This window comes from Leguminivora glycinivorella, chromosome 1, assembly GCF_023078275.1.
Source record: "Leguminivora glycinivorella isolate SPB_JAAS2020 chromosome 1, LegGlyc_1.1, whole genome shotgun sequence".
In the NCBI taxonomy this organism is placed as follows: domain Eukaryota; kingdom Metazoa; phylum Arthropoda; class Insecta; order Lepidoptera; family Tortricidae; genus Leguminivora; species Leguminivora glycinivorella.
This window is the reverse complement of record NC_062971.1, coordinates 31,501,142-31,528,637: the sequence shown is the minus strand read 5'-3', so window position 1 is coordinate 31,528,637 and position 27,496 is coordinate 31,501,142. Positions and strand designations below refer to the sequence as shown.

Here is a 27,496-nt window from a genome sequence, read left to right as displayed (position 1 = left end):
CATCTTGAAGGCCTGAAGCTCGAAGTAGACTAAACTATTGACGTGACGTGCAGTATATTTTTTTCAGATATTTTAGGAAACCTTGTTTAGTAAGACTAGTAAGGCGGCGGAATTGAAAAAAGTCGTTTAGTTTTGAAGTTGATGTGACTGGAGAGTATACTGCCGACAAGTGGTATCGTTGTGATCGGTAGACTTTACTGAGTACGAAATAATGACTTGTCGCATTCTCACCCATACAACCATTTCAGTCGCAAAATCTTCAAATCAGTAACTAACTGTCAAATGTGACATAACGCGTGGTAACGGCGTGCAAACAATGCGACCGTATTGATACAATAACAAAATGTAGTCGTCGTGTGCACTCGTTACGGTAACAAAATGTGTACGAATTTGTGGCTGTCAATGTCACTGTCAGAATGACTTTTAACGACACTTTATTAGTCGACGTTTGCACACATAACGGTAACAACATGTGGACGAATTTGTGGCTGTCATTGTCACTGTCAGAACGGTTTCTGACAGTGACATTGACAGAATTTGTACACACATGTGTAGGTCTGATTACCGAACTGCTCCTAAACCACTGTATCCGCAAATGACAATCTGAAATACGAAGGTTTCTCAAACTGTCTTGTGAAGTTGTGGACTGGTTGCTTTGAATCATTTAAATATGAGCGAATTAAATAATAATAAACGACGACGACCATTTAAGCACTCTTCGACATTTTATAGAAATGTGGGAAAGTTAAGAAAAGTGCAGAATGATAATACAAATAGATAAGCACTTTATAGTTACTTAATGTATTAAATATATAATTTTTAATTCTTATTGATAAAAATGAAGTGTAGTGTTGCTTTACACAATAAAAGTAGGAATCAAATGAAATAGAGTATTTACTGTGATATTAATAGAATTTCTGTTGCGCAATGATAGTTTTTTTCAGTACAGATGCTGCTTTTTTTAACGCAGTAGTGCGAGCAAATCAAGCAATGATTCATTTCTTGTCTGGTCGAAACTCTTAGCTTAGATTTAGGTACTGAAAATCGTCGTACGATACACGTGCGAAAAGGACATTCACAACTCGTGTCGATTTAAAACACTCCCTTCGTTCGTGTATTAATCTATTGCTACTCGTATCGATTTTCCTCTTTTCCGCACTCGTATCTACAAGTATTTTGTTTGGGTTACAAAAAAAAACACATTATTTACTCTACTACGTTTTATTTATGTCTCTTTAACATTACAAATTTGTAGACACTTATCTATACAAAAATCTTGACAAAAGAAGTACAGATCGCTGAAATGAATGTTGATAGTAATATTAATGACGACTACTTCAACAAGTGTCAATTGTGAAATGCCGCAAAATACTAGTTGCTCTATAGAAGACCATAATAATATGATCCCCGATCCTTTACAACCCAGCAGCTCGGTACGCACGTTACAATTTTTTTTTAATCTTCTTTAGTGAGGGCAACTGAGTACGACGGCATATTTAATTGTTTATAAAGTTTGAGGATACCTGAAAAAAATGAATACAAGAAGCCATTCTGCTTTCGGTCATGCGTGTACGCTGCGACCATTTTGCGACCGTTTGTTGACCGTTTGGTGACCGTTTGGCGACTGTTTTTTACATGGAATATTACCGTCTTAATCCATATTTTAACAACTTTATTGGTTTTCTAGGCATTATTTTTATTATTTCAGTATAGTATATGCACCAGAGCACTAAAACTTCACCAATCAATATACATAACACGCAAACACCGAGTAGTCAATAATATTATTACTGGTTAAACTGAGGTAAATTGATGGCGCGTTGATAAATTTAGACTTATTTTATGAAATCACTCGAGCAATTTAATTGGCCATGGTAATTAGCCCACATTATATTACAAATGCAAACAATATTTATCTTTAACAAATTCTTACGCCATTACATTTTAATGTCAAATTATTTTATTTCTTTTTTACTTTGACGTCTCTGACAGTCGCCATTTGAAAAGAATGAAATGAACGAATGATTTTGGGAAAGTAGTCGCCAAACGGTAACAATGTGTGCACGCGTAGTGCACACTTCTGTCACTTTTGTGACCATTTGTGCCTGTTACCAATCGTCCCCATTTGGGTCGCCGCGACTAAACGTCGACCGTACTGCGACTAAGCATTGAGACCCGAAGACCTGTGTGTACACAAAATAGGAGGATTTGCGTAGGAACGGCGACCGATTATGGTTATATGGGCAGACTGTGGGGGGGTTAACTATGACGTCACAAAGATCGCGGTCCCGGGTTTCAATTTTTTGCCAATTTGTCTAGAACCCCTTATCCAATTTTGAAAAATGAGGTGTCGATTGAAAGCGTATAACATGCTGATTAAGATTTCTTATATGTGAAAAGTATAGTTGTGTTAGTTATTTTTTAATTAACAATAATGCAAAAAATACTTTTTTTTTACTCTCTTTTTTGATTTTTGTGACTCAAAAAGGCAATGAAAACGGCCACTTAGCTAAAAAATATGTTATATAAATCATTTAACTACATTATTAAGCTATCTGTTGCTTTTTAAATTTCTACGATCGGATAATAAATAAGCAAACTACAACCACATACCTGTAGGCGGGGAGTACCGCTTGACACGCGTTCCCATACATTCGGCGTCTATCAAATTACACCTCGCGCAAAATTCGTTTCAAGCAGATATACCTCTAATCTTATTCATCGTAACCTATCAATATTGATATCATTTGAAAGTACAATTAAAGTACTTTATTTAAGAAACAATCTCAATCATTTTCTTAAAATCAATAATCGCCAGTCTGCGGTGGTTACAAAGGAAAAAAGTGGGTATGCAATTTGACTGGTTTCCTAGGTTTGATACCCTAGACGAGTTTAAAAGGGGAGGTAAAGGTGACATATGGGTTGTTCTCTGGCCTAAAAGCTATACAGAGGGTCAGGGGAGAAAAAAACTAGGGTTTAAGTTTAGTTTTAAGTTATTTTTTCTTTTATTTGTTGATTTTATTGTGTTAAATTTTTTTGTAATTTTATCAAGGATACACGTTGGTTTCTTTTGCTGAAAATTCCCTTTTTTATGAGAAATGTTATAAATTTCATGGCATTTTCCGATAGAGACTAAAATTAACTTTCAAATAAGGTCACATAGTCATACTGATACATAGTCATACCCTTAATATTATATAAGTAAAAGTATGACTATGTGGCCTACTGATACACAGCCATACCCTTAATATTATATAAGTAAAAGTATGACTATTTGGCCTTATTTGAAAGTTAATTTTAGTCCCTATCGGAAAATGCCATAAAATTCATAACATTTCTCATAAAAAAGGGAACTTTTAGCAAAAGAAACCAACGTGTATCCTTGATAAAATTACAAAAAAATTAAACACAATAAAATCAATAAATAAAGGAAAAATAACTTAAAACTAAACTTAAACCCTAGTTTTTTTCTCCCTGACCCTCTGTGTAGCTTTTAGGCCAGAGAAAAACCCATATGTCACCTTTACCTCCCCTTTTAAACTCGTCTAGGTATCAAACCTAGGAAACCAGTCAAATTGCATACCCACTTTTTTCCTTTGTAACCACCGCAGACTGGCAATTATTGATTTTAAGAAAATGATTGACATTGTTTCTTAAAGTACTTTAATTGTCCTTTCAAATGATACCAATATTGATAGGTTACGATGAATAAGATTAGAGGTATATCTGCTTGAAACGAATTTTGCGCGAGGTGTAATTTGATAGACGCCGAATGTATGGGAACGCGTGTCAAGCGGTACTCCCCGCCTACAGGTATGTGGTTGTAGTTTGCTTATTTATTATCCGATCGTAGAAATTTAAAAAGCAACAGATAGCTTAATAATGTAGTTAAATGATTTATATAACATATTTTTTAGCTAAGTGGCCGTTTTCATTGCCTTTTTGAGTCACAAAAATCAAAAAAGAGAAAAAAAAAAAGTATTTTTTGCATTATTGTTAATTAAAAAATAACTAACAAAACTATACTTTTCACATATAAGAAATCTTAATCAGCATGTTATACGCTTTCAATTGACACCTCATTTTTCAAAATTGGATAAGGGGTTCTAGACAAATTGGCAAAAAAATGAAACCCGGGACCGCGATCTTTGTGACGTCATAGTTAACCCCCCCACAGTCTGAGAATGCGACAAGTCATTATTTCGTACTCAGTAAAGTCTACCGATCACAACGATACCACTTGTCAGCAGTATACTCTCCAGTCACATCAACTTTTTCCGAGACCCTCTCGCCGCTCTACTAGACCATTAAAATACCCACTATAAATACTTTTCCAATAAGTGCCTTAAGGCATGTACTTGTACATATTACTTAACAAGGCAAAGACTGACTACTAGTAGAGCACTAGGTCATTTCAAAGTAATTAACTCCTGGCATTGAGATGGTTAAAAATAAAACATGTTTAGTGTCTAATTATAATCGATAATGTCACACACTTTTGACGACCGGTCTGGCCTAGCGCGTAGTGACCCTGCCTGCTAAGCCGCCGTCCCGGGTTCGAATGCCGGTAAGGGCATTTATTTGTGTGATGAGCACAGATATTTGCTCCTGAGTCATGAATGTTTTCTATGTATATAAGTATTTGTATATTATATTTATCGTTGTCTGAGTACCTGCAACACAAGCCTACTTGAGCTTACCGTGAGGCTCAGTCAATCTGTGTAATAATGTCAATCTGTGTAATGACGTGGTTATTGTATTCTTAGTTTAAACTTAAATTACTTACATTCCTACACGCTATTCGCAGCTATGTTTTGAAGCCCTATTGTGGGCGTAAACTGAATAGAAATCGGACGATGAAGAGAGATCGGACGATGTGTAGAGTGATTTAGGCATATGTTCGCTTGAATACGACGACTTCTGTACTGTAGTGAAAATTGTATGAAATCGGTAAATAAAATTATTTTTAACGGAACATTTGATTTGTACTTATATAAGGTCCTAATTTATTAGTTGCAGATATTTTAACACATGATACTTTACATTAAAATAATTAACTTTAAATATAAATTAAAAAATCTTTTCATGTAACTTTTTTGATTTCATTTTCCTAACAAAAAAATTAATTATAATTTCGTCTAAAAAAAATCATCATGTGCATTATCACATGTCACAATAACACTGTCTGTCATGTCAACAATTGTTTGTTGTAAATGTCGTAAAGGTTCGGCGGGAAAACTGCACATGTCATTGAAGTGGCCAGTTACAGTTAAGTGGTACGTAAAAGAGGTACTAGAATCTGTTCAATGAGTTTTCATTTAATAATCACATAAACAGGGTGTTTTTACGTAGCAAATTTGTTTTTCCGTTTTCTCCAAAAAAACATCGTAAAAGCTATAATGTTTCACGGTTTAATATACTCCAGAGACCGAGTACTATCAGCTGTAAAAATATCTGCATCTAATAAATTAGGACCTTATATACAGGTTGATTCATGAGTCGTGAGCAGGAGTGAACAGGGTACTGGGGAGGGTCACACTGAGCAACTTTCATAATGGGGCAACACTAAATTGTGATATTTTTTTTCTTAACTATGACTTAATTGATAGTTAATCATCAATTAAGTCATAATTAGAACGTAATTGATAATTAGCTATCAATTAAGTCATAGTTAAGAAAAATAATCACAATTCAGTGTTGCCCCATTATGAAAGTTGCTCAGCGTGACCCTCCCCAGTACCCTGTTCACTCCTGCTCACGACTCATGAATCACCCTGTATAGGGAAGGGTAAACTGGTACAGTCCAGCAATTGGAACCCTATGCCACTCTACAACCATGTCAAAATGACAAGCAGTAAAAGATTTCTTACAATCCATACTAATATTATAAATGCGAAAGTAACTCTGTCTGTCTGTCTGTCTGTTACGCTTTCCCGCTTAAACCACGCAACCGATTTTGATGAAATTTGGAACAGACAATCTTTAGACCCTGAGACAGAACATAGGCTACTTTTTATTTCGAAAAAAAGGGATGAAGGGGTTGAAAAAGAGGTTGAAAGTTTGTATGGGATTTCTTAATTTTAAAAGATAAAACCATGAAACTTTATATTTTAGCACTTGATAAGAAATCATTGAACATCTTGATAACGGATAGGGATAGGGATTGGGATTGGGATTGGGATAGGGATAGCGATAGCGATACGGATACGGATAATATGGGTATCGTTAGAGGGATACGGATAATCGGTCGGCGGTCTCTTACAATCAATGTGCTCTAAGACGATCGTTGTTTGCTTGCTTGAAGATTACGTTTGCGATAAGTATAAGCAAAATTTAAAAAAAATTAAGGGATAATAGAAAAAAGTACTTTTTACCCACCGATCATAGTGTCTAAATACGGGCTATGTGGGATGTTTATAAAGGTTTCCCCAGCGTATATAGAATTACCTACGCTGTGGTCGATGTGTAATATTTCTACAATCATTGCAAGCAAAAGTATTATGTGCAATCGAAATAATCGCAGATAAATATACCTACAGAGAAACCTAAGGATCCAAATGAAAATCTTAATGAATACTTTTATTACGCGGGCGAAGCCGCGGGTAAAAGCTAGTCTGATTTATAACGTCACTGTGACATAGTTCTACCAGGGGTCTAGGGTTCCAATTGGTTAATTGTACCTGTGTGTCAATTGTCTAGAAGGCAAATCAAGGTAGAATTCTGCGAATTAAGAAAAAAAATGTTTGTACCAATTTGCCAAAAGTTGGCACCTCGCATAGACTGTTATATATTTATTTCGTGTAGGTAGTGTAGGTTGTAGGTACTTTGCACATGTCAAGAAAATGTAGATAATCTCCGTATAAATTTATTTCACAACTTAATAAGATTAATAAGTAAGTATACATGTCAACTACTTTATGTAAATACTTAATAATAAAACTTATTCTGAACACAAATTAAATCTTATTAATGTAGATTCCATTGGATAGATTGTTAAGATACATTTTACCCGATGGTCGTATTCGCATGTTTAAATGATAATAAATTTATAATGATGGTTATTATCATTGGTGAGTGACCCGTCGAATTATCAATTAATTCATATTATTCATTAATATCTAGGTGAATGCCTCCACAGTTAAGTAACTGGGTCATGAATGTTTCAATGTAGAACTAAATAAGACGTTTAAGTAGTAGTTGTGCCTTGACAATCACGACGTTATAAATTATTATGTAAGCATTAAGTCCTAAAGTTGATATTAGAGAAAATGTTGGATCGATCAGAAAACATAGTAGTACCAACGGCCAAAATAAACCAAATCGGGAAAATTAGATAGGTATTATTTTTAGAAGACTTCTGAAGTGAGTGAATGCAGTGCAATAAATTTAAAAACGATGATTGATAAATCTTATTTTACCAGTGAATGCTCAATTGTATCGGCACCTAAACGTTCCGTTTGTTCACAGATAAGATATATTATCATACTTACTTTATGGTTTATCACAGGTGGTGTTCGCGATGCCGTATGACAACCCCATCCCCGGCTACAACAACAACGTGGTGAACACGCTCCGCCTCTGGTCCGCCAAGAGCCCCATCGACTTCAACCTCAAGTTCTGTAAGTAGCCACTGCTATCAGGTGGGGTTGCGGTGCCGTACAACCCCATCCCCGGCTACAACAACAACGTGGTGAACACGCTCCGCCTCTGGTCCGCCAAGAGCCCCATCGACTTCAACCTCAAGTTCTGTAAGTAGCCACTGCTAGCAGGTGGGGTTGCGGTGCCGTACAAGTTACAACCCCATCCCCGGCTACAACAACAACGTGGTGAACACGCTCCTCTGGTCCGCCAAGAGCCCCATCGACTTCAACCTCAAGTTCTGTAAGTAGCCACTGCTAGCAGGTGGGGTTGCGGTGCCATACAACATTATATTATCTAAAACAATTATTTAATTCTGAACGGCTTAATTGTATTCGACATTTTTACCCTTCTTATCGAATTCAAAAAATTCTGGTGATTCATGTATCAAACTTCATAATATCAAATCGTCTTACGCATATAAAAAACATACTATAATATGTATACTAAGCATAGTGATGGGTCGTCGGTAAAATACTCGTTACCAGTATTTTTCCATTTGGGAATATTACCAGTAAAATACTAATCTTACCGGTAATATTACCAAAACCGGGTAATATACAAAAATTTGCAATTTTTATGAGACGCCATGGTTATTTTTTTAATTATGTATTACTAAGTCGCCATCATAAAACTTAAAAAAACTCGTAGAGTGCCTCGGGGAGTAAATTACCAATCTTACTAGTAATATTCCCAATAATACCGAGTAAATTACCAGTCTTATTGGAAACATTCCTTTCCTATATTGTCACCAACTGCAAATATACTTCGTATAATTTTGTGGTATTTCGTGGCTTGTGGCAGATATATCTAATATTTGGATATTTTGTCCCTGTTCCATTAAATATAACAACTATTTTACTACTAGGGTTACTTTGATACTTGGGGTTACATTGATAAAAACTTCGTTTTATCTTTAAACGCAAAATTCTACATGTCACAACGCATCTGTCCATTTTTAGGGTTCCGTACCAAAAAGGTACAACAGGAACCCTTATGGTGTTTTTAACGGCGTTGGCACTATCGATAGATACTACCATAGTTGCTCTAACGCAGTGAACAAATATGGTCGTGGGCAGTGCAAATCACTTGTCAAAATGTAAGTATAGTTTATCGCTATTTATCATGTTCAAATAACTTCTAAACTAACTTATACTTCGTTTCTTTTAAGATTAGAATTATCTGTCAAACGGGTAAAGAAAGAAGCAGTGGTCGTAGACCTTCCTTCTTCGATTTCGGCCGATACCACTGATTTCTTGGAACTTATAACTTATAATACTATGTACATAAGTTCCAAGAAATCAGTGGTATCGGCCGAAATCGAAGAAGGAAGGTCTACGACCACTGCTTCTTTGTTTACCCGTTTGACAGATAATTCTAATCTTAAAAGAAACGAAGTATAGTGGGTATTAAAGTAAAAGGTTCACAGTGAATATTAGCTTGCCAGAAATATGTTTAGGTATATCATTGTATTGAGTTTTGTGTTAAAATTCAAACTAGGCATTTTATTACTAATTATTTAGTTTGTGGGGTGTCTTTGATCACCTGCATGGGGTAACATTGACCAGACTTACACAAAGTTGATTATTGTGTATTATGTCAAGGTACTTATCGAGGCTGATAATTTGATCTCTTTTTGTGATAAATATTGAGACAATCTTAAATAAAGTTAATTTTTAGAAGATGGTAATTTATATTTTTGATCAAAGTAACCCCAAAATAGCATTAAACAGTTGTAACTTTTGAACCTGCGAAACGATTTTTATGTTTCCTTGAGATAAAATACTTCTGTAAGGGGTTATATTCGATTACCAAAAAATCCTAGTTTTCGTCATTTTTTTTCTCTCCGTACATTATTTTGTTAGCCTTTCTAGATTTTTAGCAGCGAAAGACTAAAAAAAGTTGATGTTCCCATTTTTTTTTATTAAATGTAGAAGTTAGAGTAGTTTAAACTATAAACTGATCAATGTAACCCCAGTTTACGGTACCTATCTATTGTAATACTTTAATGCAAGTCTGCATTGGGTACCTAATAACTTTGTGTTAACTATGTGTTGTTGTACCGAATAGGTAATGTGAAAAAAAAACGCGCCAAGTGCGAGTAGGACGGCCGCTTTTTTTCTCTCTTTTGTACTCGGAGGTACAGTAAGAAGTGAAACTCCATTATCGGACCATTTTTCTACTATTTACAGTTTAACGAAAATTTGTTAGATGAGATTTAAGCAAAAATTAAATACTACCCTATTAATTTTCCACTATTTACAATACATAAACTAATCTGTGTGCCTAAGGCTGTGTAACCCTGCTTCACCACCTTTCGGTTCTATGGTCCTGGTTCTACTGGTGATAGGAAATATAATAATAATAATAATAAGACATCACCATCCCCCATGAGACATCACCATCCCCCATGAGACATCACCATCCCCCATGATGAGAATCTCGTGAAAGCCGAGAAGGACAAGTCCAGTAAGTACCTAGACTTGGCTCACGAGATAACCGCCATGTGGGATGTTGATTCAACGATCATTGTCCCTATAGTCGTTTCAGCGAACGGTCTCATAGCGAAGAGTCTCCACCAACATCTTAAGAGACTCTCGTTAGGTGGCTGGATCAAGGGCCAGATGCAGAAGGCGGTGATCTTGGACACGGCGCGTATAGTCCGACGGTTCCTCTCTCTGCAGCCCTAACCACCGGCAGCTTGGGCCCTGCCCCGCTGCTGGCGGCACCCTAGGTTAGGTTTTTTATAATGTGTTTATATATTTTGAATTGTTTTGTATGTGGTTTTGTATTTTACTTTTATAATCATATTATAAAATAGCCTAATCTAAGAGAAAAGATAAATAAAGGAAATAATAATAAGGCCCCCAGGGCAGCTTGTGGCGAGCTGAATGGGAAGTGGCGTCCCTTGGGTCCCATGCCCCCGAGAGTCGATCAGATCCCTCCCTCCGGCTTGCCTTCATTGGCCGGCCGGAGTGAACACTGAGCAGGGGTCGCAGGACTCTCACCTCTGGCTTGCCTTAACCGGCCGTCCAGAGTGGGGTGCCAGAGCTATATGCTTGCAGGGTGGAAGTGAAATATGCATAAGACGCGAGTTGGCACAGTGGCTGTTTCGTACAGACTGGGTAGAAAGCGGCGCACACCTCTCCACACCCTGAGCCGCTCACGCTATGTTGTGCCCTTGTCGCTCCGTGCGAGCGGCCGTTTTCGGGGACCCATATAGTGAGTTGGCGAGTCACCACCTGCCTATTTTGTCATGTTTTGTAACATATGAGTAAGGCAGGTGCCATAGTTTTTCCAATAGCACCGGTTACGAATTCACTAGCAACTCAACATAATAGCCCGGTTTCTTTTTGTACCTTTATCTTACAATAGTTCTACACTAACCGGGGCTTGTCCTTGGGTGCATTACTATAGTGCGGACAGGGATAATCGCTGGTTTGTGTCACATTACATTTAGATTAAACTGTTCTAAAGGGCCACTGCGCTGTTGGCTTCGGCCCCACGTATGCCTTACAAAGGTCCGGGACCCCATGGTCCCGAGATATGTAAAGAACAAACATAATAATAATAATATTCTTTATTGTGCACATTAAGTAATTACATACAACAAATAAGATCAAACAAGAAATTAAGCAACAACAGGCGGTCTTATCGCTAAAAAGCGATCTCTACCAACCTTCGGGTAGTAGAGATCAATGTAACGGAGAAATATAAGGGTAGCAAAAAATAAGTGGTGTGAGAGAAAAAAAAAAAACCAGCACAAGTAACTACGTAGAAATATATACATACTAATATAAGTTATATAGATATACATACATACATATACATAAACATAATATTATATATACATATAAAAAAGCAACAGAATAACATGTTTAAGAAGTTTAAGGAAGTGACAGATAGCAGATAGTGTAATTTCAGTTGAGCCTTAAAAATTGGGAGAGATTTGGCACGCCTTAGATCAGAAATATGAAGTATGCAGGAAAATTTCTATTATTTCGCCTTCCGGATCTGCGGCCCTGGTACTACAGGTGATCAAAAATATGGTTTAGCTGGGAAAAATCATAAATGAAAATGTTTATACAGACAGACACGTTGCTACAGATGTAGTGCAAAGCCAGCGGCTGTCTAACCCCGCCTTACCACCTTTCGGTTCTGGAACGGGTTATTTATTGCCTCTTTTCTTAAATTATTTCTAAATTAATTAAAAACAAACATTTTTGAGATGCCTATAATTCTATAATAAGCTCTTTCATGCATGTGATAGTATGTAAGAAACTTTCATTCAAAAATCTTTAATTTTTATTTTTTACATTACCCCCAAAAGTGACCCCTATGATAGAAATGTATTAATGTAAGTTACATGTCCGTCTTCGGGTCATAAGGTTACATACGTCTATCAAATTTCAAGTTATTCGATTCCGTAGTTTCGGAGAAAATTAGCTGCGACTGTGACAGACGGACGGTGATCCTATAAGGGTTCTGTTTTTCCATTAAGGTACGGAACCCTAATATTGGTACGGTACCTTAATACAACAAATTAAAACAGATTTAAAAAAAAATCGTTATATTTTCGCCATAATATTATTCCAAATTATGATTCATTGTAACTTTCATATCATACTACTATAGTAATATTACCAGTAAGATTGGTAAAATACTCGGTAGTATTGGGAATATTACTGGTAATATTGGTAGTTTACTAATTGACGTTAGGTAGGTAATATTTTTTGTTACAATACAGTGCAACATGTATCCTTTGTATCAATAAACACTAAAGAAATATTTTTTATTTATTTTTATGTCTATATTTCTCTAAATTACCGCTAAGTGGTAATATTACTAGTAACATTACTGGTAAAATACTCGTTTTAGTAATATTACCGGTAACGACCCATCACTAACTAAGCATAACATGTTCTTACAACATGCGCCATTATAAGACATCAACATGAACCTACACGTACTTACTTATAATAATAGGTATATGAATGCGGCGTCACTCCAAAAATGTCGGAGTACCTATTAATAGACACTATATTAATAGCGCAACACGAACGACATGTGTAAACAAAAACAATAAGAAAGTAAACAAACTTATTTACAGATGCGAATTTTTAAGTCGAATGTGCTCTAGAGAAACATCTTACATAAGGATCAATTGAGCTATTTAACCATAAATGAAGGACTAGTTAATGCAGTGTCCAGCATGTTTGTACATTTTCACAATAAATTTCAACGAGTGTTTAACGATTATAGCTATCACATTAGTAACAATATTTATCTTTTCCAGTCAACTCCGGCGACTACATCCAAGCCGTGCTGGACCGCAACGTGGCGGAGAACATCTCCCGCGTGCTCTACCCCAACGACAACTTCTTCGAGGGCAAGGAGCTGCGCCTGCGCCAGGAGTACTTCATGTGTGCCGCCACTCTGCAGGACATCATCCGCCGCTACAAGTCCTCTAAGTTCGGCTGCCGAGAAGCTGTCCGCACCACCTTCGACAGCCTCCCCGACAAAGTGGCCATCCAGCTCAACGACACACACCCGGCCCTAGCCATCCCGGAACTTCTCAGAATCCTCATCGACCAAGAAAACCTTCCTTACGATGAAGCTTGGAAACTCGTCACCAAGTGCTGCGCGTACACCAACCACACTGTCTTGCCCGAAGCGTTAGAAAGATGGCCCTGCTCCATGTTGGAGAATGTCCTCCCCAGACACATACAGCTGATCTACCACATCAACTTCCTCCATCTACAGGAGGTCGAGAAGCGCTGGCCCGGCGACGGGAACCGTCTCCGCCGCATGTCCTTGATCGAAGAGGAGGGAGAGAAGCGAGTGAACATGGCGAACCTGTGCGTCGTCGGCTCCCACGCCGTCAACGGCGTCGCCGCCATCCACTCCGAGATCCTTAAAGCGACCGTCTTCAAGGACTTCTACGAGATGTGGCCTGAGAAATTCCAGAACAAGACCAACGGTATCACTCCGCGTCGTTGGTTGCTGCTGTGCAATCCTGGATTATCCGACTTGATCTGTGATAAGATCGGTGAGGAATGGATGGTGCACCTTGAGAAGCTGCAGGGTCTGAAGCGCTGGGCGAAGGACCCAGGTTTCCAGAGAGCCGTGATGAAAGTGAAACAGGAGAACAAGTTGCGGCTGGCGTCGTTGATCGAGAGGGATACGGGGGTGAAGATCAACCCGGCGTCGATGTTTGACGTGCAGGTGAAGCGCATTCACGAGTACAAGCGGCAGCTGCTGAACATCCTGCACGTGATCACGCTGTACAACCGCATCAAGCGCGACCCGTCGGCGCCGGTGACGCCGCGCACCGTCATGATCGGAGGGAAGGCCGCGCCCGGATACTACATTGCCAAGCAGATCATCGCGCTGGCGTGTGCCGTGGGCAACACGGTGAGTAGATGCGTTTATTGCGTTAGCTTTTTCAAGACGTTTTTAATGGTGTTTATTAAAATCAAAATACTGTTCTTCAACACTAAAAGAGGATTTACGTCAGTAACATAATGAAAGCAACCTTGAGATACTAGATTTTAATACCATAATTCGTATTTTGGTATCTAGAGATATCGTAACAGAATACCCACATTTAAAGAGAACTAGCTTTTGCCCGCGGGTTCGCTCGCGTTAAATTAGATAATTGCGGGAAAGTGGGGGGTTAGAAAGAGACAAAAAGTAGCCTATGGCACTCTCCATCTCTGCAGCTATCTCTACTTAAAAAATCGCGTCAATTTATCGCTCCATTTTGCCGTGAAAGACGGACAAACAGATACACACACTTTCCCTATTTAAGTATGGGTTTTTATACAAATTAGGAAAAACTATAATTGAACAAAATTAAAATTTTGTATGAATTCCAGGTGAACAACGACCCCGACGTCGGAGACAAGCTGAAGCTGATCTACCTGGAGAACTACCGCGTTACCCTCGCTGAGAGGATCATGCCTGCGGCTGACCTCAGCGAGCAGATCTCCACTGCTGGTAAATTTATATTTAAGTCATAACATTTACATACATAATTCATAATTTATTGCATAATAATCATGTGGTACAAGCAGGTGTTACAATAAGGTAGCTTCACACATGAACCCTGTTAGGGCACAGCAAGTATTCCTTAAAACTAAATTACAGCTAGGAAGTGCAGGTACATTCATAAAAATTACAATTATTATTCGCATTTTACCACTTATGTTTAAAGCATAAGGCTAAGCTGGTTTTATATACATACATAATTTGTAAAACATTAGAATACCGTGAAAATACGACTGGACGTCAAATTAAACCTACTGAACAAGTCAGAACGCTTCTTTACGGCTAAGCCACGACATTGGCCTAAGCGCGACAGCGGTGAGCGGCGGCCATACATTGGAGCGAGACACAGCGATGGGACATTTCATTCGCACGTATGGCTGCCGCTCACCGCTGTCGCGCTTAGACCAATGTCGTGGCTGGGCCGTTACCGTCGTATGCAAGCTATCACCGGTTGCCCTAGTGCAAGTAGTTTAGATTACAAGTGTAAAAGTGGGTACAGATGACCGGCAAACACTAACCCCCTTATTCATAAACGTACTCTAAAGTTATCAAGCCGATAAAGTTCGTTTGTCCTTTTCTATCACACCAATACGTCGGAAAGGGACAAACGAACTTTATCGGCTTGATAACTTTAGAGTACGTTTATGAATAAGGGGGTATAAGTGGCTTTTGCGAATCTTAAAAATATACAATTTTATACATAAGTTGAAAATGTATTGCCTAATGAAGGCCTATTACACAATAAATGAGTTCTTTGATGAATGAAAATTTAGCTAAAAATTAAACATGACCTAAAATGCCATAATAAAATTGTATTTACGAATTCTTATTTATTATTATTATTTTTAATTGTAATTTCATTGATTTTCGAATTGTGTTGTAATTATTGTATTGATATCACTTTTCTGATCATTACTATTATTATTTATTTTTTAATGTACAAAATGGCATCAAGTTCCTTAGATCAAATTAGACATTATTTTATTGGAATTTTATTTGAAAGATTGTATTTTTATTTTTTTTATTTTTTACATAATTGTAACAGTGTTTGACGGTGTATGATTAGTACCAATAAATATATCTATCTATCTATCTATACACACGCAGACACACAAAATGACAATGCTCACAAAATGCTCTAATCTACGATATTACCTACGACTGTACGTGAAATAGAAGAGTTACTATATTATTGTATTTCGAGATTAACCCTTAAATGCATGGTGATGTAGAGGCATATATGCATCATATATTTGATGGCCCGTGGCTCGATATGTAGCTATCCACAATCACATTTATTGCTTAATTATTATTCATTATTTATTACTATTTAATAAACAATTAAATAAATTAAATAATATTATGATTTACTATTTATTATTGAAGGATTAAGATGAGATGGTGGAAAAGTGTAAAAAAACAGGATGATGGCGATTTTAGTATGTGATTTAGGCTGATTTTTTCGAAGTTAATAATTAGTTTATGTTTAAACATTTTATCATAGGGGTTTCACAAATAGTGTACCTTTTTAATAGTAGTCATTTTTTAAATAAAACTTACCAATAACGATATATTTATATAAATAAGATTTGACCTATTTAACTTCAAACACTGATTTAGTATAAAAATCGAACTTAAATATTTTTTTTTTTTTTTCCCAGAGTCAGAAAACCATTGTCTATCACATATATTCATATCTCGTAAAAGAAAAATTCATGCATTTAAGGGTTAAAGTCAACCTCCAGGGGGGTAACAGTGGTGACGTCTATTGTCCCCAATTGCTAAAATTTCAGTACCTAACCAATAACATTCATCTCTAGGTACTGAGGCTTCCGGCACTGGCAACATGAAGTTCATGTTAAACGGAGCGCTGACCATCGGCACCATGGACGGAGCCAACGTGGAGATGGCCGAGGAGGCTGGCGAGCACAACCTCTTCATCTTCGGCATGAGAGTTGACGACGTAGAAGCTCTACAGAGGAAGGGGTAAGTCCTTACACTAGTCTACACTAGTCCTGGTACTAGCAATAATGTTGGAGCGCTGGCCATCGGCACCATGGACGGTGCCAACGTGGAGGCCGAGGAGACTGGCGAGCACAACCTCTTCATCTTCGGCATGAGAGTCGACGACGTAGAAGCTCTACAGAGGAAGGGGTGAGTCCTTACACTAGTCTACACTAGTCCTGGTACTAGCAACAATGTATGGAGCGCTAGCCATCGGCACAATGAAGGGTGCCAAGGTGGAGATGGCCGAGGAGGCTGGCGAGCACAACCTCTTCATCTTCGGCATGAGAGTCGACGATGTAGAGGCTTTACAGAGGAAGGGGTGAGTCCTTACACTAGTCTACACTAGTCCTGGTACTAGCAATAATGTTGGAGCGCTGACCATCGGCACCATGGACGGTGCCAACGTGGAGGCCGAGGAGGCTGGCGAGCACAACCTCTTCATCTTCGGCATGAGAGTCAGTATTCAGTATTCATTTAATCATTGCTTTGTGTGTACATAAGATCTTATAAATGGTAATGACTCAACACAACCCTGTAAGGGCACTGCAATAAAGTAACAAACTAAAACTAAGTAACTAATAACACTATATACAAGAAGATTACTATACAATACAATATATGTATTTACATTTATACGGCCGGCAATGAAGCTATATTATATTATATCATAGGGTGACAGCAGAGAGCGCGACGTTTAATTTAGTCATTTAATTATGTGAAGTTAAATATTGTTCTTATACTCTAAATATTCTTTTACAGAATAGAATGCGTTGTCTACAAGGAATGCTTTCAAAATTTTTAGGAACTTATTATAGTTTTGTTCATTTTTTATGTAGTTTGGTAGGTTATTATTAAAGATCGTTATCAAGGTGCACTTTTCGTGGCAGATGGTACGGTTGGCAAAAAAAAACAAATACATTTAAATATTAACTTTGTTCTTTAACTACAAAATAAATACTTACCTTCTTAGGATTACACCTCTACGGTACAAAGCCTTTTCCGACCAACTATATATTTTTAAAACAATAAACGTCAAATGACATTAATTATGTATGTCATAAAAATACATTACGCGAAGTGTATATTATTTTAATCCAAATAATCAAATGCACTCTAAATACGACTAATTATCTAGAATTGTTATTCAAGTAGTTCAAGTCAAAAGCAGTGCACGGAGGAGTGTAATAAAGTGCACGAATAATCCCAGTATGGATATGACACAATACCTAGATTTTATAACAACCTTCCTGTAACTTCTGTCAACGTAGAAAGGTCATTTAGTTATTTAAAATGGATTTTTTCTAATTGACGTGAACGTCTGACAGCCAAATCTATTGAACAAATTTTAGTTACTTAATTACTTTTCAGTACCTACAACCGACAAAATAAAGCGTATAACAATTTTTAAAAGGGATCATAATAAGAAATAAAAGCTAAACGTTTTTCTCATCGAAAAATCCTCCTCGACGCTTTTTCACTTCCGAGCAGATTCTTGGCATTCTTGCTATAAGTTTGTGTAGCGTTTCTTGGCTAATGGATTTCCACTCGTATTGCCGTATCTCCCATAGAGCTGTTGCAGATGTCGGACATTGTCTTCGGACTCTACGGTCGAGTTCATCCCATAAAAGTTCGATCGGGTGAAGCGCAGGTCTGGGGATTGCGGTGGCCAAATCATATTTTTTAACACACCTTGGCGTTCTTTATTGATTGTGTAGCTTCTACAGATCTTTGCTGAGTGTTTGGGATCGTTGTCTTCTTGCAGAACAAATGGGTTGCCGATCAATAAAATAAGATTACGTTGTTTTCTATTGATTACAAATTTAGTTTGATGATTTTTAGAAGGGTTTATAACAATGACACTAAACATTGTGTTTGGTCTTAAACTTTTTGACGGTAGTGTAAGGCACAGTGAGCTGCAAAATTGCATGGAGAAATTATGAATAAATTCGCCATGCACTTTTGCAGGTCACTGTACAATTCCGCCATACATTATTATTATTATGTTACGCTTGAACTCTTCGCTGCCCCGGGCACTCACGCAATTGAATGCTCTCCTGACATCAGCGCCTGAATGCGATCTGTTTGCGTGGCGATGGACGGCTGTGGCTGTGAGAAATGAATGCTTGAGGTTCTGTGAGGTGATGGATGCGAAACCCACCACTGTGAAAGTCTGATATGTGTTTAATTTATTCTTAACTTATCTTATAATTATTATGTTCTATTTAAGGTTTATAGCGCATTGGATTGTCTGTCAAGCCATATAAACATGTTTTCCAAATAAAATAAAATATCTCAATCGGTATGTTGAGCGTTTATCGGTTCAAGCTCTTAGGCAGCGTGATTTTTACCGACTTGATTAGCAAATATCGTCGCATACCAATCAATTTAAAACAAAACTAACAAATTCTATACCTAAACCTAAATTATAAACCTAAAACCAAAAATCACTATTCATAGGTGAAAACCGCATGAAAATCCGTTCAGTAATTTTCGAGTTTACCGCGAAGGCACACACACACACAAAGAAACACACAGACAGACGCAGCGGGTGACTTTGTTGTACTTGTGAAGGTGTGATGATAATGAATCTTATTTTGTTTCTAGATACAACGCGTACGAGTACTACGAGCGCAACCCCGAGCTCCGGCAGTGCGTGGAGCAGATCCGCAGCGGCTTCTTCTCGCCGGGCGAGCCGGGCCGCTTCGCGCACATCGCTGACGTGCTCCTCCACCACGACCGGTTCCTGCACCTGGCCGATTACGACGCGTATCTCGAGGCGCAGGAGAAAGTCTCCCAGGCGTATCAGGTAGTCCATATATCGCGGTAGTATGATTTTCACGTCAGCCGAACTAAATCGCGTAGGTGTTCTGAAGCATATATCCTCAAGCTCCGGCAATATGTGGGTTCTCGCCGGACGAGCCGGGCCGCTTGGCGCACATCGCTGATGTGCTCCTCCACCACGACCGGTTCCTACACCTGGCCGATTACGACGCGTATATCAAGGCGCAGGAGAAAGTCTGGCGGAAATCAGGTACAGGTACATATATCGCGATAATATGGTTTGCAGGGAGATTTTCTTGCCGTGTCGAATCCCTCACACGGCAGATTCGCGCTTCTCAATCATACAGTCTGGCAAAAAATGTGGCAACATTGTTATCGTTCCTTTGAAATCAATAAGTGTGAGAAATCAAGACACTATGGTGTTGCCAGTTTTTAATTTCTACTTTTTTTGCCAAGTTGTAGGTACCTGTGTACCTTGATCTTACACATGACGCAGTGGTATGGTTTGCACCTATTATATTTCGCTGATATGTATTTAACTTATATCACTCTGGTATGATTTGCACGTTCTATTTGGATGATAATCATCTTTATAAGTGGTTTATTTTTACTAGACGAGGTTTGATGCAATTTTGAAAAAGTTCACGACTGTTGTCAAAAGTTTTTCTATAGTAGATAGTCTATTCAAACTTATACTTTGTCTCCAGGACCAGGCGAAATGGGCAGAGATGGTGATTGAGAACATCGCGTCGTCCGGCAAGTTCTCTTCTGACCGCACCATCGCCGAGTACGCGCGCGAGATCTGGGGCGTGGAACCCTCCTGGGAGAAACTGCCCGCGCCGCACGAGACCGCCTAAGAAGCTAGCACGCAAACAAGCTACCACCACAGATAATGCATGTAAAACACTATATATACTCTGTCAAACCACTTCCGCCAATAGAAAAAAGCGACTAAACATTGTGTCGCGAAAAGTTCCATAGACAATTTGAATTTCGCGCCATTTCTACTTGCTATCTTGTTTGGCCGGATATAATGTAACATTTAATTGTTCTAAGAATTCTTACAGCGAAATGAAAAGCGCGTTTAAAATTATTAAACTAAAGTTATTAGATAAACTACTTTTACATTATGTGCCACATCAATCGAGGGTATGTTGAAGATTCAAATTCGTATATACTGTGTTAGATAAATTTGCAAATGTTGTCCTGTTTATAATTTATAACGTTGGCTTCTATTCTTCTAGTCTTAACTGTGTCTATGTGTAAGTAAACTTTAAAGAACAACATTTGCTGTATTGCTAAATAAAATTTTGAAAAAACCCCCAACCGCGACCTAGTGGACCGATTTTCATGAAACATGGCTAAGAACACTCCCGACTAACACAGCTTTCAAATAAAAAAAACTAAATCTAAATCGGTTCATCCGTTCAGGAGCTACGATGCCACAGACAGACACTCACAGACAGACAGACAAACAAACAAACAAACAGACAGACAGACAGACAGACGGACAGACAGACACGTCAAACTTATAACACCCCGTAGTTTTTGCGTCGGGGGTAAAAAACAAAAACAAAGAGCACTATGACCGAAGACTCATTACAATGGGCTTTAGGTTTAATTTTTTTCTTTTAATATAACTCTCATGGTCGCTGTTTTTCATTTTTATTCGGCCTATTTGCTTGCATTCGATCAGATTGCGTTATTGGTAGCTCTGTTTGGTTCTTTCGTATAGAATAAGAGTCGATTGTAAGAAAACCTATGAGATTATAGTATGGAACGTTATAAATAACGTTGTAGAAATTATAAACACCAGATTTAGACTAAGAAAAGTGCATAATAGATAGTTAGTGTTTATATTCACTTAAATTATGCTTGAATGTTATTTTTATACTATTATGTGAACGTAAATATTTTGAAGAATTTATTTTTGTGCCATAATTAAAGGAATAAATTATATACGATGTTATTTATATTGTCCAGGTAGATCCTTGATGTTTGTGGTGATTATATTTATATGGAGTGGGGGAAAACGAACTGTATATTATTTTTATATAAATAATTAAATACCTATGTAAAAAACCAACCAGACTTTAATTGATCTTCCAAATCACAACTTTTTGAAATTGTTTATTTTATATATGAATTCATATAAACAATTATTAGAAAAATAAGGTCATAGTTAATTTTAAGGTTATTTATCAGTTTCTATAGTTTATAAAATGTAATATCTATATTAAAACAAATACTGCCATATGTATTGTTAGTGTGCTGTTATGTTACTCTTTGCAATTTTATTTTTAATAAACTATTAACAATATTTGTGTATTTTTATTTATTACGCTACAGGAGCAAAAATGCTAAAATGGAAAGGAGCCCCTCTTTCAATTTAGGAATTTTAGTTAAATATACTAGTGTTATTAACTAGATTTGTCGAAAAAAAATTGTTCATTCAAAACGACTGGGTTAAAATATATTGCGAAAAATTTTTTATAATCGAGGTGCCGCTCTCGACTGTTTCCTCCTTCAAAACTTAATCAATCGTAACGAAATTTGAGAATCTGAATAACAATGAAATATTCCGTGTCGGACAGTTTAGTTTCTTTGGCTTATTTTGAATGCAATACCTTTTTTTGCGCCACAATCAATGAGGCCGTTTTTGGAAATTTTTGATGGGCTTTAGCGTCTTTAAAAATAAGAATATCAAAAAAATCAAAACGGTCCGATACAAAAATAAAAATATCTGTGTTGTAATCTGTGTTGAAAAAGTCATTGCTGTATCTTCAAAAACCAGGGAGGAAATAGTCGAGAGCGTTTGTATTCCATTCCACGCCAACGACGTACCTGAGTGTGTAAGAAAGTGAAAGGCAGTTTTGTTTTCGCTGGGGTTACTCTCAACATAAAAGGTGCTGGGGAAAAATCATCCTGATACACGATCAATTTCGCTCATCGCCTTCCACCAATGAATCTATCAAGCCTATAAAAAACAACAGGAGCTGAAGGTGTGATTCTGGCACGGATGGTTGTCCATCCGTCTGAACTCATTGATGGTAGTACGCAATACGCTAGGAAGGACAAGCGCTGATACTACTTAGCTTCAATCCTGCGCGCGCAAAAGGGAGTCCTGCCGTCGGCCAAAGTCGTAGCGCTTCGGCATTTTTCGGTAAAGATCACCCCCTCGTAACCGTATTGTGCAAGCGAGCGGCACGCTCATCCGTCCCTCTCAACTCGTGTCATTGGCCGATGAATGTTCCTTGAATACCTACCTCACTCCGCGTCGGTCTCTTGGGCGGGTCGGTTGTTACCGCCGTCCTTTCGCGAGTGTTGTGCTTTTTAGTGTTGAGTGCGTTCCCGTGATACACCACTCCTACCACACAGGTACGACCGCGGATGGCTCCCGAAGGATCTCTTGCAGTGTTTTTGTGTTATGAAATCCTTTGTACGAATAAAGCCGGCCGGGTGAATGCGCAAGCACGATCGATAACGATGTTGTCTTGTCCGTTCTGCCAGATTCGCCGTATCAATTTTATATTTAGATATTAATTTCCTTTGCACACATAGTGAGAGCTATAATATTTTTATATTTAAACAAAGTGAAGGTGTATATCCTTGTAATTTTCTACAATATGTACTTGTCTGATTATCATAAGCTCTCTAGTCTACGCAGGAATTTAATTCTGAAACATCCAAGGCAAACTGGGCTTAGATTGTGTAAATTGACTGCCAAATGGGTTTCAATTCATCGATTTGGGCACAGCCGTAATCAAGTGAATCCAGTGGGTGGAACGTTTGGGCATGTCGGTCAAATTTCGCTTTTTATAGATTCCTAAATCTTAGCACCTCAATTTAACAACTTAAAAACCTAGGTAGTAACTTATCTCGTCGTCTTTTATACAAATGTATTTTTTAAGCGGCAGCATGACTGTATCAAGGTGATTCATGCATTCAAGAAATCCTTGACGGCACATGTTGCAAAGTTCGACGAGCCACAAGCTTTACGATTTCAATATTGTAACTTACGAGTATTTTTAAAATAACGAATCCCTACTCTTGGCCGGGTCTTCAAAATGATAAAATTCGCATTTGGAAACGACGAAAAGATTGAGAGCCCTATAAAATATTGCTCACAAAACAGCACGCAATTTAATCCGCCACGCCTTGTTTGTGTGAGTAATTTGTATATTTTACTTGGCATAAATAAACAAACCGAACCGGCCGGTAGGTATTCTTGCTGAACTTTCGCTTTATTGGCATGGTCTAGCCTTAGCTCTAATTAGCTACCTAATAGATTTACGTACTTTGGCTATCGCAAACTGAACAATTGCGCTACACTCGTTCAAAAATTGGAATCTTGAGCGTTGCGAGTGGTTTAAAGCACGGCACGAAGTTTAAATAAGAAAATTTTATTTAATTACCACACCAACCCGTAGAGAATGTTAACTTAAAGATATCAAACCGAATTGAAATGAATGACATTAACTTGATAATTATCATGCTAAATTGATAACAAATTTCCTATTTCACACAGCGAGGTAGGTACAGCTTTCTGAAATAAACTTAAGTAAGAGACGCTATTCAAGATTCTGCGTCTAAGTTTAGAAAACCTGTAGTTTACGTTCCTACTTATGCATAAATCTTGAACTAGGTAGATATTAGGTCTCGTTTATAACCAGGTACATTTTCTATCTAAACCGTGGAAACTGTTTTGTGGGATACTGTATTTGTAGAAATGTTAATAAATAAATAAATAAAATAAAAAATATCAAACTTCTAAGTAAGTACCTAGTAAATTCATCACTTTATACATTACATATAGAGTAGGCTAGTCCTTCCTATACGACCGTAAATACGACGAAAATTAAACGCTCCTCGAAAATATCCCAAATTTTGCTATAGGTACTCGTGTCAAAAACGTGTATTTTTCATTAATAAAACACATGCCTGCGCAAGATCGAAGGTCGTTAAAATTCGGAAGGGACCCACCCTCGCCCTTCTGGCCCACCGACCTTCCCCCATTTACCGAATAAGCACAAACATCTCAGGGGTAACGAAATGTGTACCAATTCGTTTATATGGAACGCCCTCAGCTTACCTACAATCTACCTATAGCAAGTTGGTATAGGTCTTTTTATGAATGAGCGAAATTACTAATTACCTACAGAAATATCTAGTAACAAAATACATATTACAAGACATGTGAGTTCTAGGGTTTTAGAAGAGAATTACTTAGCGGCAGGTACGGTTAGCCTAGAAAGTGGTTTACCACTTTTCGACTCTATTTTTAACCCCCGACGCAAAAACGACGAGGTGTTATAAGTTTGACATGTCTGTCTGTGTGTTTGCCTGTCTATCTGTGTGTGTGTCTGTCTGTGGCATCGTAGCTCCCGAACGGATGAACCGATTTAGATTTAGTTTTTTTTTCTGAAAGCTGAGTTAGCCGAGAGTGTTCTTAGCCATGTTTCATGAAAATCGGTCTACTATGTCGCGGTTGGGGGTTTTTTCAAAATTTTAATTTTGTGGTTAGGTTAGTTAATTAAACACGTAAGGTCGAAAAATGGTAAACCACTTTTTTAGATGTCTGTACAAAAGTGTTAACTATGTATACAACTCAATAAAGCAGAGTGATGTAATTAATTGGGTATAATATATAAATTATAAACGACAGGTAATTCTAATTATAATATGAGGTACTATAGAAATTCGACATAAATCTTAACGTTGCACAAAGCACCCTTTGCCATTGCAAATGTCTTGTAGTGTGTTTTTTCTACCTTCTTATCTATTCGAGTTCTTTAATTTGATATTACATATTTAGGTAAGCATGCACTTTGTAGAATTCATCCACGCCATAATTATTTGGAAATACTAAAACTTCCAAACTAATTAAGCATTCGTTTTATTCAACGCATTGTGCGTGCAAATTTGGCCATGGATTCCCTTTATAACAGAACGAAGGCAGAGCCAGTATAAGTACGCTCAACTGCGTATAAATTTGCCTCGAATCTCGAGGTCCAGTTACACTGATCCCAACCTGCCTGTGCTAAATAAGCCACGAAAATTACACCCCAGAACACATGGCGTCGTTTTTTATAAGGCCTTTCGAGAGCAGGTGCAGGATGTCCCGAAAGCGATTTTTGTGCGGCGGCAGGTAGGCGCCCGCCTCCACCTACGATACGATACTAACATTGATTTGGATCAGCTGCTGTTTACTTTACTGAGACTTTTATGGCTGTGGATTGTTTGTCCTGTGAACACGTACACTCAAGAGCAATAAAAATGTAATTACGTATCGATTGCTCGGTTTCGAGATAATGTAAACTTGGAACAGTTGGTAGATTAAACGATTGTTTCTTTTATAAGAACGACATTCGAAAAACTGCGGGGCACCTCCGGATGAGATTAGCCCAGGACCGGGATAAGTGGTGTACGTACACGAAGGGAGGCCTATACTCATCAGTGTACGATTAACGGCTGAAATGATGATAATGATGGTTCTCTTCAAGTGTAGAGATTCGATTACTTTGAACGCTTTGTTTTCAATCCTTGATTGCTCTTGCTTATTTTCTATTGTACGCTCTTCATTTCAACTGTTTTGTAATACAGCTTCATTTAAAGTACCTATTTATACCTACCTGTCCTGTGTGGTGACGGGTTAAGAATTTCACCACCCCCTTTCTTCCCGTGGGTGTCGTAGAAGGCGACTATGGGATATGGGTTAAATTGTGGCGTAGGCGAGAGGCTGGCAACCTGTCACTGCAATGTAACAGTTTCGTTTTCTTTCAACCCCTTATTTGCCAAGAGTGGCACTGAAGCTTTAGTAGTTTCATGTGTTCTGCCTACCCCTTTATGGGATACAGGCGTGATTGTATATATTTATGTATGTATTTATACCTACCTATTTAGAAGGTAGGTAGTATTAAGTATAGCGAACATGACACATTGAAACTTAAACTCGCCGGGTACCATGACAGCTATGCGGATGTTTACCTTTTCCTCGCTATTAAATACCACTTCAAAATATATCCTGGCATTTCAACTAAACGTTATAAGCACCCACAGGTACCTATTGGATATCCCATAATAATTTTACTTTGGTATTGCTTAGCTTACATATGGCTATACTAATATTACCAATACCTTGATACAGCCATGCCATTCCTTCCTTTCTTTAGAAATTGCTTTCCTCGTCCGCCGCTAAGCGGTATTTTATGAACGTCTCCACATCTCACAAAACAGTAAGTATAGTTATAGGTAAAGTACTCGATTCACATCTTTCTGCGTAGACCGGGGGAGGGGGTGGGGGTAGAACGGAATTCGCCGTCTCCACTTCCTCTCCCAGACAGCCCGTCGTCGTTCGATATTTAGCTGTGTCCCTTCAAAGGTTATATACTCGACTCGTACTAGATTGTTCCATTCACAAGCCAAGCTTTCATCTTAGATGGTTTGGTACATATTTTGATCTAGAGATCTAAAACAACTAAGCGTAATGGGGGCTCAAACATGCTGGTTTGATTTGAGACACGACACATTAACAAATATGCTGAGAATACTGGGCCTGCCCTGCCCTTTAAATTATACCTACTTATGTATATTTAAGTAGAAACAAAATAGGATTTGTTTTGACATTTAATTGGCAATGATACGAAAGAGAGGTGGTACAAGTTGTATCCTTTGGTATAGATGGGTATAGATGGGCGTTCCGCGTTTTAGGTAGCGAACGGAAGCAGAAAATTCCGGTCAGAGGGGACCCAACACCCCAACAGGTATTTTTGGACACAAAGTCATCTGTATAATGCACCTACTATAGTCTCAGCTTGAAGTCAGTAAGGGATTACCAAAGCAAAGAAAGATGAAAAAGGATAGTTTGTAAATTCGCGGACATCATGTCCAAAGATCAGTAGTTGAAGAATCGACGTTCTACAGAGTTCTGGAAGTGAACATAGTTGCAGCTGAGGCTAAACATGAAAATTTACTGTGAAAGTTATCGTTATTATCTGTTATTGGTCAATGACCAAGCAAT

General features: G+C 37.9%; 2 protein-coding genes across 50 annotated transcripts in view; both read left to right on the top strand.

The window, feature by feature from the left end:
* Positions 1-20,610, top strand: part of LOC125227019 (glycogen phosphorylase) — a 30,587-nt gene extending 9,977 nt beyond the window's left edge. Inside the window, exons 4-9 of the mRNA XM_048131213.1 lie at positions 7,508-7,619; positions 12,935-14,052; positions 14,517-14,637; positions 16,509-16,674; positions 19,300-19,501; positions 20,184-20,610. Of these exons, the coding sequence (XP_047987170.1) occupies positions 7,508-7,619; positions 12,935-14,052; positions 14,517-14,637; positions 16,509-16,674; positions 19,300-19,501; positions 20,184-20,333 (1,869 nt within the window). The 3' untranslated portion in view covers positions 20,334-20,610. The remainder of the gene's footprint in view (positions 1-7,507; positions 7,620-12,934; positions 14,053-14,516; positions 14,638-16,508; positions 16,675-19,299; positions 19,502-20,183) is intronic.
* A 2,138-nt stretch (positions 20,611-22,748) lies between these two features.
* The window catches only part of LOC125242628 (Down syndrome cell adhesion molecule-like protein Dscam2), a 115,232-nt gene continuing 110,484 nt past the window's right edge, over positions 22,749-27,496 (top strand). For all 49 annotated transcript variants that reach the window (XM_048151492.1, XM_048151484.1, XM_048151468.1 and 46 more), the window contains exon 1: positions 22,749-22,854. The gene's annotated coding sequence lies outside the window, so the exon portion shown is untranslated. The remainder of the gene's footprint in view (positions 22,855-27,496) is intronic.